Here is a 14,855-nt window from a genome sequence, read left to right as displayed (position 1 = left end):
ACCATGTGACCGATGCTGTCATAAATGTAATTCTTCACTCGCATCAGGTCAGAGATCAGATATAAGAAGTTCAGATTTTTCGGATAAAGATTTTGATTCAACCAATTCTGGCTGGAATACCACTTCATTGATGACCTCATTGTTATCGCCCTATATGTCCCATGGGGAGTTTATGACATCTGTCAAGTTTCATTTTTTTTCATTGAGCGGTTTTGGAGATGATGTCCAAATTATTTCCTTTAATTCATTATTGCAGCCATACCAAGTGACCAATGATGCCAGACTTATCAATAAAATATTCTTCATGGAGAGTCCCTTCTATGTTTAAAGTTTTGCATCGATCAAACAAGCGGTTGTCGAGAAAAAAAAATTAAAGCGAAAATATATAGATGTGGTGGACACACACACACACACACACACACACACACACACACACACACACACACACACACACACACACACACACACACACACACACACACACACACACACACACACACACACACACTGACAGATAGGCATTACAAAAGTCTCACCATCCCCTTTGAGGCGAGACAAAAAAACACTACTTCACAGCACCATAAAGATAGCTGACATTCAGTACATCTGATCATCTGACATTGCAGATTGTGGTGTTAACATGAGGATATGCAACATGTTGGGTAAGGTTTGAGAATGGAGCAAACCCAGACCACAAACTACCAATTTTAACAAACATCTACCCTCAACCTAACACTAACTAATTCGTGTGTATTGTGTGGTCATCACGGAATTAGCTTCCTTTGTTTCTTGTATTGTTTTTTTTTTATGCAGTAAGGTGAAAAAAAGAAATCAATGACATGTTTTGGAGAGGCTTCAAGGTGTGTGCGATTCTTCTGTGGATTGCATTTTAAGCATTGACTTATTTGTGTGAGAAAAATATAGAGTCTGAAGTGTTTGGGGAGTGGTTCATGGAATAGCACATGTATTGGTCCAGGACATTCAGACATGGATGTGCTTTTACATGGCAGGACAAAGACTGTAATAAACACTGGACAAATACATATGGTATATGGGATTTTAATTTTTTTTTAACCTCGGATCCCAGTATCATCAGCTTGTGCTCAGGTGGAAGCACAAAACAGGACATCCTGTGATTTAACACATCGAACACTGATAAAGTTAAACGTCTAGCTAAAATGAACTCTTGGCTGTCTCTTCTGGATTAGTAACTGGTGGTGCAGCTGTTTATCTTCGTATCTGTCATGTTTATGTTGTTTACAGCAAAGTGTTCCAGATGAAGTGGAAGAGGAAGTAATGTCGAGTGCTTCGGAGGGTGAGGCATATGACGAATACACGTGGTGTGGGCAGAAGCGTGTACGTGCCACATCACTACTTCAAGGAGGCTTCCGGGGTGAGAAGCTGTATGAGCAGGGTGGTTGAGCTGGATTTCGATTGGAATGTTTATTCATGTAAGGAAGGAGTAATTTTTCAATGATGGAATATGGGTTTAATGCACAAGATGAAAAATTTGTAATAATCAAATCCACTAATTCTCAGTTTGAAGACTGCATTAGGGCTTTTGGAGTAGAGAAGAAAGAGATCTATATCCATACCTTTGCCTTGGTTTTTTTTTTTCTTCCAGAAAAGGTTCTCTCCAGTCATGGGAAGACATTAACATATGCACAGTCCCATAACCTGAACCAATGAGTTCAAGCATTTTGTACATGTGGGCAAAGAAAAGAAAACCCCAAGTATTAGAGCCAAGTAATACAGCACAGTGGTTTTCTGTGAAATTCACTTTTTTCTTAATTACCCAAATGACAGAATGGAAGCATGCCACACAAACTTATTTAAACACTCAATTATTTTAATGCACAAATCACAAGTAAAAAAGACATAAAATGTTATTGCCCCTGTTGTTTTAGTAATTTTGCTGGATGGAGTTAAAGGGCTAACCCATATTTATGTTCAACTATAATGGCTGCCAGTGTACCAGTCCGGCATTTTTGATCAGATCGCAAAATAAAGTGAGGTGCACATGTATGCCATCATGTTCTGTGCTTGTGCCAAGTTTGAACAAAATTGGCCCATGCATGTCTGAGAAATGGATGGGGACACATTTAAGTAACAAAATGGCCGCCAGTCGGGCATATTGGATCTGATCTCAGAAAAAAAGATGAGCATATGTGTAAGCCATCATTCATTATCTTGGGTGCCAATTTTGAAGAACATCGGTAAATGCATTTCTGAGAAATGGTTGAGGAAGTGTTCAACATCGGGTTTTTTTTCAACTAAAATGGCCACCAGTTGGCCATCTTGAATATTTTCTTGAAAAAAAATGACGTGCATATGTGTAAGCCATCAAACTTGGCAAACAGATAATGAATGAACAACATCGGTAAATGCTTGTCCAAGAAATGGTTGAGGACGTGTTCGACATCAGGTTTTTTTTTTACACCTAAAATGGCTGACAGTTGACCATATTGGATCTGATATCGAAAAAAGCTGTTGGCCAAGGTGAGGACGGCGATCGACCAAAATCTTAGTGCTAGGTCCCAAGTATTGCAGTGACATGTGGTAATTGCAGTACATTTACTTAAAGTCAGTTTTAGAGAATAGGGCATGGTCAAGTCGAAGTTTATCTTTAAATTTGAGCTTATATTTTCCTCATTACAACATACAGTATGTCATACAATGTAAAGTCCAAAACGTATTCATGAGTTGCATGTAAAAAAAAAAGAATAATAATTTAAATTCATCAGGAAAACACCATTCTTCTGCTTTACTTTTGCAGACAAGAATGTGTTCGAATGCACAATTTTTCCAACCCTGGGAGGGGGGACACCCCCCCTCCCCACCTCCCAGACCTTCACAGATCCTTTTCCATTCTTCAGATTTTTATTCTCTCAATGTTGGCATCTATGCTATACATATTGTTGTGGGGCCGGGTATCGGTGGCGAGCACGACCGCTAGGGGGAGCAGTAGAGTCGGTTGAACCGCACACCGGAATTTAGGGTCCCTTATCGGACAGAAGATTGCCAATAGGTCGACCACGTGGGATAGGGTCAATTGCCAGTTTCAATATACCTAAACACCCACGTTGTCCAAACTACCGGGGAAATTCACCCTCGGCAGGATCTGTGTGATCCGGGCCATTACCGAGCCGGATCCGAGTCGTACCCCGAGCAGGAGAGCACCAGAACCTTGCCGGCCAATTGCACGATTACGGCAATAATGAGGCCTCCTAATTCCCGTTCGCAGCATGGCAAACCAATGATAGAAATGACAAAGAACGAGCTGGCACATTCAACAAGAGGGGAATTTATTAACAATAATCGGGGGACGAGGGGAGCACATAAGGGCAGAGATATCCGACTAAGCAATGCAAATAATGTACAACAAAAAGCACTTAACAATTCTACTTATCAGACGGGGCCCACAGACACACACACGCACACACACACACACACACACACACACACACACGCACACACACACACACACACACACACACACACACACACACACACACACACACACACACACACACACACACACACACACACACACACACACACACACACACACCCCAGAAAGAGATGGACCTCGAGGTCTTTATTGCCCTTTTAGCTCGGAGGGAAGATGAGCTGAGGGGAGAGAATGTGCTGGCTACCTGGGCTTGTTCGCGCGGCTGGACGACCGCACCTTCCTGGAGCACGAGTCGCCAAAGAACCCAGAGGAGGCGAGACGAGGTGATCTCCCGTGATGGAGGTCAGCCGAACCCAGAGGAGGCGAGAGGAGGTGATCTCCCGTGATGACATGGTCGACCGCTTGTAGTAATGCGCCAGACGAGACCCTCGGATGCGCGGGATGTAGTCAGCCACAGACCCAGACAGAAGCGCGTTCGAGCAGATGGGACGCAAACTTTAATCCTTTCTTCTGTCCTTCGGGGTGCGGTCCGCTCCCCCGTGGCCTGCTCTCATTGGGTGCACGGCGTGTCGCGGCTCCGCCTTCTTGCAAAGGACTGCCCTAGCTTCTGGTCCGCTCGTCACCCATTGGGTGGAAAATGACGCATACCCTTATTTGGCGCCCAGCCAGAACGAAATGCTTCGTGACCATATTCGGTGCAAAATCCACACCGCCTGGGATATGGAATTCCGCCCACGCACATGCACGCATGCCGGTGAGTGCGCGAAGAATGCATGGTCAAGTCTAAGTTTATCTTGAATATTATCATCCAATCAAACTACTGCAACATTCCTGGCTCATAACAATTACCACACTACCCTGTTGTGGTAATTTTAAATTACTTTTAAAAAGGGCAGTGCCAGAGGAGTTTGGAATAATTTCGTTACTTTGGCAGTTCAGAGAGTTCACTGAATGTTTAAGAGCTGATGGAGTTGTGCTGAGTTGGAAGCAAGTGGCGAACATATTGGCCAGAGCTTTTCCAGCAAGATTTCCATCACGTACTAGGGGGGTAGCATCCATCCTAAGTTGATCCACTGAGAGTGAGAACCATGCTAGTTCAAGCCCTCGTCGTGCCTGGCGACCATCACCCAGTTTCATGTGTTTCCATAGTTTACTGTGAATTAGTTGCATGTACTTCGGCCATAGTTTACTCTGAACCAATTTGTTGGTTCGCTGTGCCTTTATTTTATTTTTTTCTGAACAAAGGATAATCCCAACTGTATGAACCATGATTCAGGTTATTGGCTACAAATACAGATACATTTTCTCAAATTACCAACCTTCCTTTGATGAATGAATTACTCTACCTTCCATGACTCTGCTTTCATAAATAAAAGTCGTGCAATTAGGGTCACCGTCGTACATCTGAATAGAAAATATATTATGACTATTGCATTTCCTGTGGAGTATTTTAATTGGCATTCATTCCTAAATTTATTTTGCAACCATATATGCACTTTGAAGGTTTTATCGATCATTATTGATTGCTATTAATGTTAGTCATTAATTTTCAAATGTGCTTTGTTCATTTCTGTGTGGCTTTATTTATTTTTATTCTGAGACTACTTTTATTGTTGCGGGTATTCTCTTTTATCTTTAGAATATCACCAGTTCTGTGTTAATATTCTATATTCCCCATTGGCTTTATTCAAACTTTTATTTACTGTTAATTAGGCATTTGGGAGGTACAAATTTTATTGGGAACTACATAATATTGGTTCTTTGCACCAGAAAGACTTGGATGGGGAAAGATAAGTGTTTGTTTGAGCCAAACCTTGCATTGTTAAACCCACAGGCTCAGGGTTTGCCACGTGTAGCAGTGTTGAACCCCAAGACAGCGATGGAGATCTTGATGTTGATGGGGATGAAACCCTGGCCTATGGAAAACCACAGTATCCTTGCATTTTGTGAAACTGGGCCTGCACTTAAAATGCATTATTCGATTTATATCTGCACATGTAGATAGAGTTCAATGTTTGAGCATTTAAATATTGTGTATATGTATGTGTGTATGTGCGTGCATGCGTGCGTATATATATATATATATATATATATATATATATATATATATATATATATATATATATATATATATATATATATATATATATATATATATATATATATATATATATATATATATATATATATATATATATATATATATATATATATATATATATATATATATATATATATATATATATATGTATGTATATATATATATATGTATATATATATATGTATGTATATATATATATGTATGTATATGTATATGTATATATATATATATATATATATATATATATATATATATATATATATGTATATATATATGTGTATATATATGTATATATGTATATATATATATATGTATATATATATATATATATATATATATATATATATATATATATATATATATATATATATATATATATATATATATATATATATATATATATATATATATATATATATATATATATATATATATATATATATAATCTTTTTTTTTTAAATCGTTACGGATTTAAGAATCCGGTCTGATGAATGCATCCACACATCTAGGTCCTCAGACAGTTCCTTAAATGCATGTTCAGATTAGCCCCAAACCCATGTCTCATGGGATCTTAAATGTGATGTGTTGAGAAGGGTAAAGAATAGATCCCCTCTCTTATGGAAGCTTTTTTCTTTACGACAGACATGTTTACACACATTTCTTTCACAAGCTCTGAAGCCCACCCTTATTTTTCCTCAGCAACGTTCTTTCGCGAACTCCGACGCCCGACTTTTTTGAGAGTGCACGGGTCGTCATGGTAACCGTGCGCAAGTGGGGTGGGGTGAGCTTGGGGTGGACTGCGCCCGCTGAGATGGCCCGCATACATAAAACGAATTGGAGGTCCGTTCTGAGGAAGAAAGCGGAGGCGAGAGAAGTAAAAGGGTGAGAGAAAGAGGAGAAAAGCGGAGGCGAGAGAAGTGAAAGGAAAGCGGAGGTGAGAGAAGTAAAAGGGGGAGAGAAAGAGGAGGGAGAAGAGAACAAGAAAGAAAGCGAGAGTTGAAACGCGCGAGGGAAGAAGCGAACCAGAGGAAGCGTGCAAGCGAGGAAGTGTTCAAGACCGCAAGTGAGCAAGCAAGCGTGTGGTGCGCATGTGGGTGTGAGCAGTGCCGCCAACAAGTGAGGCACGGGTCGGTCACCAACAACACCAGGGTCTACACCCGTGACGGACGATCTCGGTGCCCTCCAGACGTCGACTGCCATTCAAGGCTGTTCGCGAGAGGGTGCACGGCAAGGATGGGTGCTGGCGACGGACGTGACACGCACGCACACATTTCAGGACGTTTTCACTTCACGGAAGACTACTCTCTGGTGAGCGAGACAACTCTCCCCCCCCCCCCCCCCGAATGATCTGCTGGGTGTCCTTGTGTGTGTTTATCTGTAATCAAGTCAACCCCCGATAAGCATCTGCTCTTTGTTTCTTTCCTGGCATTTTGATTGATTTTGCTTTGAAATTTATTCTTTATTTACCTCAGAAAATTAAAAGTTCTTTCCATCTATTTATCTTATTATTAATAAATCATTTGTCGATTTCCAACCTGTCCGTGTTTGTCCTTTCCTTGCATTGGTCTCGCATTTTTCGAACCGAGATAGACTGGGAGGTAATTACCACAGGTTTGACCCAAAATAGTTGGCACGCACAAGCGGTTAAAACGCTTGGCCACCCTAATTAAAATCTAATCGAGATAACATTGGTGCTTTGCCGAGGGCGAACTCCCCGCTCAGGGAACCATGTGACCTCGAGTTAAACGGAATAATTAGATGGTGGACACTGGAACTCGTGGTTAACTGGGTGGCGTTCATGGTTTTAAGACAACCCACCATACCACAACGTTAATTGTGAGCGGTGGCCCCAGGTCCGGCTCTACCGAGGACAACCGGGGATTAATGCCCCTGAGTGACAAGCAGGTGTCTCGGTACCCGTGGCCGCAACAACATATATATATATATATATATATATATATATATATATATATATATATATATATATATATATATATATATATATATATATATATATATATATATATTGTTGCGGATTCGCGCCCGCCGGCGTGCTGACGGCCACGTAACTCGAATCGCGGCACGTCGCCCACTGGACGGACAATCCAGTCGTGACCCTCTCGGACTAACGCCGGGAACCAGTCACGGGTGGACCTTTCGGTCTCACCGCGATCGAGCCAATCAGCCCCCGCGTGGGATAGGGTTGCTCGCCAAATTCGACCTACCTAAGTACCCACGCGGAGGGTAGACCGGGCGATCGCACCTCGCCGCAGGTCGACTTCGGACACGGGCCACTTAAGCGACCCGTTCCGTACTATCGGGATAACCGAGCGGTGTTATCGTCGACCTCGACGGTTCGATTAATTATCGGGCGTATTCAGCCCACTACCAACCCTTTACGTGAAGCAAGATGAGGATTCAATGAAAGAAATGACGAAGCGAAGCGGGAAACAGTTCAACACAAAGCACATTTATTCGCGCTGAACGGAAAGCACACATATTCAATTCCACCAAAAGCACATAGAAAAGAAAAACACAATGCAATTTACACAAAAAGCAAATGCGACAATGCAGATCTAATACCGATTACACGAGCACACGGCAACACTTATACAATTTTACTTCACAGACGGCGCCGACAACACATACCCAAAACCAAGGAAAATAACACCCTCAAGGATGAGGCGGGCCTGAGGCCGAGACCGGGTCGGGCCTACCCGTCTGGTGATGAGACGCGGAGCGGCGATGGTGCCTCAACTCCGCGGGCCTCGCGGGCAGTGTCTGGTAGGGGGTGGGAAAGGGGCCCCCTTGGTCGCACTATCTCAGCGCGGGGGGAAACAGGAGGGGGTTGCTGATGCTCGGGATATAGAGGATTCCTACTCTGCCTCGAGTCCCACGACGAGCGTCTCCACCTCGGCCAGGTCGCGCTGTCGGCCTCCCTGGGGTGCAGCTCCCTGCACGACGCGAGCACCCCCTCGTCTGCCCTCGCCGCCTCTCCACAGCTCCGTCCCCTCCGCTCCGACTCCAACGCACACGACGACGACCAGCTCCTTTTTGCTCCTTCTTCCCAACTCCACCGCCCGCGAAGTCTTAACTCTCTCTTCCGCTTCTTCCCAACTCCACCGACTGCGACGTCTTAACTCTCTGTTTCACTTGACTGACGAACGCGGTCGCTTATATAAGCCCCGTGGCTTCGCCTTCTCATCTTTGACCCCCTCCCTTCGACCTTTCACCTCGCTCCCCATTGGCCTGAGAAAAAGTGGGCGTGAATGCTTTTTGATCCATAAATTTGCATATAGCGACCACCCTCCAACGCCCTGGAGGCGGGGCCAAATCGCCCCTCGCTCACCGATTGGACGGAACAAAAGTGGGCGTGTGTCGTTTTTGATCCGTTTTTGAAGTGGAAAATCCGTGGTTTTGTACACGCTGTTCGGCGCGCGCCCTGCACGAGTCCAACATCGGTACCCACAAGCGGCGCAAGAACGGTGGCGATGCGACGGTTGCGAGGTGTGACGTGAAGGTCGTGGCGGTGGGTGGTTGATGTGGTGGTCGGTGGTGGTAACAATGGCGGTTGGTCCAAATTAAAGATAGTAAAAGAAAAACGGCTATCCTGAAGAGTCGCAGCACGCATAAATGACATGTATTCCCACTAGACAACGGGTTTGGGCCTAACTACACATGTACTTACCGAGATATCTCACCTAAGGGACCTGAATGGTGGTTTGCGAATTTGGTAACCACAACACTACCCCCTCCCCTTTTTACAGACTCGTCCCGAGTAGTCAAATTTTCGTGTGCCATCATGTGTAGTTTTCCCCTAGTACATTTTACCTACGGATCCCTGAGTGCGACATTCATGGTATTCGTGTCCCCAAAATAAATAACCTGAGGGCTGCGTAACTACCTAAACAAACTCACTCACACGGACGACTTAAATAAAATTGCCGGCGCTAGACAGACATGCCGGGGGCGCACTCATATTTACAGTACATCTTAACCTTAACTTACAAATTTTACACTAAACCATGGCCCAGGATCACTGAACTCTGCAAAAGAAAAGCAGTTAGCAGGGAGCCAGGCTGCTCGCATGCAGTCTCTGGCTCAAAACAATGCAGGTGACAGGGAACGTGGCTGGCTGCTCACACGCAGTCCAAGGCCTTCCCTTTTGAACTGAACGCAGTGAACCACAACGGTGCATGGGCTGCACAACGCAGTCTCCGTGCCAGATCAAGTGGCACACGCAATGAGCACAACGAATGGATGCACGAACACAAACACGGTGCACGGGCCGCCACTGCAGGCCCGTGTTGTAGCTGCCAACAGGGCAGTTCTCGCAGCTTGCAAACTGTTGCCTTGCGGATCCTGGCGCACATGGAAATGAACAGGGGGGGGGGGGCAAAGCAAAAATTGAACGGGGCTGGTGAACATGGGCAGTGGGCATGGCATGGCAAAGGTGCAGGCAACACACAGCCCGCAGAAGAAGGCCGCTGCAGGCAAACACAGCCGGCAGATGAACTGGCCGGCACAGGCCTTGACGCAAAACACGGCCAGCCGATGGCACAGGCCTTGCAGCACAGCAGCTGCAGACGATCCAGCCGGCACAGACCTTGCAGCAACACAACAGCTGCCGATGAAGTGGGCCGGCACAGGCCTTGAAGAAAAACAGCCAGCCGGCAGATGAAGTGGGCCGGCACAGGCCTTGCAGTAAAAACAGCCAGCCGGCAGATGAAGTGGGCCGGCACAGGCCTTGCAGTAACACAGCCAGCAGATGAAGCTGGCCAGCCTTTGCCGTTCAGTGGAGGTTGGTGGAGGGAGTGCGGTGGTGCTGGCCACTTGGAAGGCGGGCTCGGACCTACCTACCTGTCTCCCTCCCAACCTATCGCCTTTGCCTGTCACTGTACATACCCACTCCCTTAATTTGTCAAACCCCAATTTAGCCCCAACTTATTTTTTTGTTGTTTTTATTTTTACTTCCCCTCTATAAATCGTCCTCTAACCCCCTTTATCGTCTTTGTTCGGCTAACCTATCCTGTCACCTAGCTACTCCCAACCCCTACGTTCCCTTCCCGGAGGGGAATAAGGGAGAGCTAACGTCCTGTGTCGAGGCCCAACGAAGCCTCAGAATGGCCTCCCCAGAGTTCGGCGATCTTAACCCAAAGTGGGTCCAGCGGCCCACAACGACAGCGAGGGGATGGATGGTGCGGAGGGGTACATCTCCTAATCTACCCTAACCATTTAACTGTTAAACTACCCCGGGGCTTTCAACAAGCGCCTCTCGCTTAAACTATTGGTTCTAACAACCCAGATTCCCGTCGCCTGTGTTGGTGTCCTCACAATTTCGGGCCTCGCCCCCCCAATTTTCTCTCCGTGCCCTCACACGGTCTCCTGGCTAGGACACGTGGCTCCCTTTGGCAGGCACAACCCTCTGCCGAATCTCCCGCTATGGCACCCCCGGGCACTACACTGCCTCCGAGCCTACCAGCTCCCTAACACCGGGGAGTGCCCCCCATGGCACCTCCCCTGAAACGCACACGTGGCAGGCTGGCTTCCCGGGCCCCTTTCCGAGGGTCACCCATGCCCACAACACTGCCCACGCGGCTCATGGCGCCCCGGGCCCCCGCACCAAGCAGGCGCACCCGTGCCCACTACGCTATCCCGGCCCCCCATGGGCCCTTGGCCTACCACGGCCGACTAGCCTGGTGCCCGGGGTACCCACTCAGCGATACTCACCTTTCGCAGCCACGCTCCCAAGCCCGTCAACAGGGCTCCTGCACCCCTCCAAATGGGTCTCGAGCCTACATTCCCACCAACAACAAAACAACCTCCATTTTTCAATTTGACTAACCCCGCTAACTCACTTTACTCTGACCCCGGGGTCCCTTGGGCGGGAGTCACTCCTCCCCCCAATCACTCATCGCACCATGCATTCCCCATTCGCTCCACACACACAGACCCGCTGGCCTCACTCACTCATCATGTACTCACCTCTCAACTCTTCAACTCTTCAACACACACACCGCTGAACTTGCCATCCTTCTATCTGCATCCCCTAACTAACTCGTGCTCCCACGTCGTCCCTTATACTATAGCACGTCCCTTTTAACACTACGTAGCTAAGCTACGTCCCCTCTACACATTCACAAGTCTGTCCATGTCCTCAAAATCATCCCATTAATCAATTTCCCAACCTAAATCTCGCTACAATCCCTCTAACTAATCCATTCCACGGACTCCATGAGGACTTACCCCTGCCCCATGAAGTCGGTCTAGCTAAGCTAACCCTTCCCCCTAACTAGTTTCCATCCTGTGCCCAGGTAAGGGGGTCTTCCACCCCTTGCCCAGGAATCCTGTGCACCCGAAAGTGAGGCTTGCTTTTTTTTTTTTTTTTCATGCATGCGCAGCACCAGCGCGGAAACTCAGAGCTCGCGCACTTTACACCTGCCCGTGACGTCATGCAGCTGCACGTGTACCTCGTCCCTCCTTGGACGGTACCATCCGGCCGGGATACCCCTCCTGCCGGATTCCAACCACACGTGCAGCCATGACGTCACCGTGCGCATAAAAAAAAAAACACAAGCCCCACGTCTCGAGGGGTTCCCCACGCGAACACATGTGCTTTGCCCGTTGGAGCTTAACACACACGATCGCGTGGAGAACCCGTCCGGTCCAAATCCGTTTACCTGCCTAAACTTTGTCCGTCCGCGGGATCGGCAAATCCACCGCGTGCGTTTCCGGACCGGGACTTCACTCTCGCAAGCGAGCACGTGGTGGTCTCGTGCGTTGCACAGCACGGACCTCGTGCTCCCTGCTGGGTGAACCCGGCACGGTCCGCGAAACAACTACAGCCGCTACCCGGCTTTCTCTCCTCTGTCGCCGTCTCCGTCTCCATTCCACACACGCATACCTGCGTGTTACGACGCACACAGTCCACTCCATCACATTCACACCGGGAGACGCGGCTGCGTGCTCCCGCATGCCAACCGACATCTCCCTTACATACCGCTCTCTCACACACACGGTCTCCCTTGCATACAGCGACCTTGCACACGGCCGTTCACTCACGTGTGCCTCACTACTCACACAAACCATACTACTTACACACGCGGGGGCACTCACCCGTGGTGCCTCATCCACACTCCGTGCCTCACTCACACACGCGGGGGCACTCATCCGCGGTGCCTCACTCATACTGGCCGTTTCATCCACACACACGGCCTCACTCACACACGGTGCCTCATCCACACACGGCGTGCTGGGAAGCACGTACTCTGGCACCATCGCCACCACACCACTCACACACGGGGACGCACTCACACCTTGCACCACACACACAGGGACAACCACACTGGGGATTCGTGTCCCCACAAGGGTCTCCGGGGCCTCTATACCCCCCAAGCTTTCCGTGCACCCGTTCGCAGCACTCGCCCCTCAACCTCGCAAAGCACGACCGAACTCACCTGGTCGTGACTCACCTCAAGGGGGCAGACTCCCTCCCCTCGTTCCTGGAGGAGGCCATCCAGCTGCTCGCACCGGGTCCCTGCACGCTCCGCGAGCTCACCCCCATTATCCTCCACTACCTCCGTGTGTGTGTGCGTCACTTACCCCGTCTTCATCGTGTTGTCTCTCCTCTATTTTTTCTGTCTCCCGTGTCTCTATACATTTATAAGTTTCTGTCGTCGTCACCTCGTGTCTCGTCTCACACGTTCCGGTCTCCCCATTTAATTTTTCCCTTTTGGTCACCGTCGATTCCTCTGTCACGACCCTCGCCCAACACGCCCCCCGAATTATTTTTTTACCCGCCTCCACCGCGGGCCTGTCAGCCGTTGCACCCCCTTCCAGCTCGTTTGCTCCTACACGTGGAGTCGCCATTTCTATCTCCCTGGTCACGGCCTTCATGCCCGCCTGCAGGCATCGGCCCATGTTCTGCGTCTCACCCCGTAGCTTTTTCATTTCCTCCTTCATGTTTGCTTCCATTCCGTTTATTTGCTGTGTATTCGCATCCATCGTCGTTTTCACTTCATTCAATTGCTTGTTCATGTTCGCATTCATCTTTTCGTTCATGCCTTTCATTTCGTTTGTATTTGCATCCATCCCTGCTGTCATTGCCGCCAGCATGGCGCATAGCTGGGCCATGTCGGGTGCGCTTGAGTGAGCCGTTTCGGCAGGGGTTGGGGAAGGGTTTTGGTGGAGAGGGGGGGGGAAGGTGTCATACACCGCGGCCGCTGCCGCACCCATTTCGGGCTCTGGGTTCAGTTGGGCGAGTCCGTGTTCCTGCACAATCAACATTTCCTGCACTGGGATTCCATCCTGGGCCATGGATTCTACACATTCTACATCCATTTCTAATACCCCCGGCTCCCGCTCGCCTTGAGACGCCATCTTGCTTCTCTTAAAGGGTTAATTTCGCTCGCTCGTAATTTGGAGGGAATCGGGGGTCGCTTCTCTCACCCCTGGACCGATTCCCGTGAATTTAGCCGGAGACAGGAGAGCCCGTTTTCCTGTTCTCCGATACCAGTGCCGCGAGGAGGGCGATGGATTTGTATCGCACGACCTGACACCAGTGTTGCGGCTTCGCACCCGCCGGCGTGCTGACGGCCACGTAACTCGAATCGCGGCACGTCGCCCACCGGACGGACAATCCAGTCGTGACCCTCTCGGACTAACGCTGGGAACCAGTCACGGGTGGACCTTTCGGTCTCACCGCGATCGAGCCAATCAGCCCCCGCGTGGGATAGGGTTGCTCGCCAAATTCGACCTACCTAAGTACCCACGCGGAGGGTAGACCGGGCGATCGCACCTCGCCGCAGGTCGACTTCGGACACGGGCCACTTAAGCGACCCGTTCCGTACTATCGGGATAACCGAGCGGTGTTATCGTCGACCTCGACGGTTCGATTAATTATCGGGCGTATTCAGCCCACTACCAACCCTTTACGTGAAGCAAGATGAGGATTCAATGAAAGAAATGACGAAGCGAAGCGGGAAACAGTTCAACACAAAGCACATTTATTCGTGCTGAACGGAAAGCACACATATTCAATTCCACCAAAAGCACATAGAAAAGAAAAACACAATGCAATTTACACAAAAAGCAAATGCGACAATGCAGATCTAATACCGATTACACGAGCACACGGCAACACTTATACAATTTTACTTCACAGACGGCGCCGACAACACATACCCAAAACCAAGGAAAAGAACACCCTCAAGGATGAGGCGGGCCTGAGGCCGAGACCGGGTCGGGCCTACCCGTCTGGTGATGAGACGCGGAGCGGCGATGGTGCCTCAACTCCGCGGGCCTCGCGGGCAGTGTCTGGTAGGGGGTGGGAAAGGGGCCCCC

At 48.3% G+C, this 14,855-nt stretch overlaps 1 protein-coding gene across 7 annotated transcripts in view; it reads left to right on the top strand.

The window, feature by feature from the left end:
- LOC147032882 (E3 ubiquitin-protein ligase RNF220-like) overlaps nt 1–14,855 on the top strand; it is a 127,612-nt gene that overhangs the window by 45,182 nt on the left and 67,575 nt on the right. For 5 of the 7 annotated variants that reach the window (XR_015055387.1, XM_085870848.1, XM_085870846.1 and 2 more), the window contains 3 exons: nt 1,264–1,393; nt 3,614–3,784; nt 5,247–5,343. Coding sequence is in view for 6 of the 7 variants with exons in the window: in XM_085870848.1 (XP_085726974.1) it covers nt 1,264–1,393; nt 3,614–3,784; nt 5,247–5,343 (398 nt within the window). In the remaining variant the exon portion in view is untranslated. The remainder of the gene's footprint in view (nt 1–1,263; nt 1,394–3,613; nt 3,785–5,246; nt 5,344–14,855) is intronic. The other 2 variants (XM_085870851.1, XM_085870850.1) reach the window with 1 other exon arrangement.

The sequence above is a fragment of the Eptatretus burgeri genome, chromosome 2 (genome assembly GCF_056783735.1).
Source record: "Eptatretus burgeri isolate ZD-2024b chromosome 2, Ebu_testis_v1, whole genome shotgun sequence".
Taxonomy (NCBI): Eukaryota; Metazoa; Chordata; class Myxini; order Myxiniformes; family Myxinidae; genus Eptatretus; species Eptatretus burgeri.
Note: the sequence above shows the minus strand (reverse complement) of the source record. Positions and strands in the feature narration are given on the sequence as shown.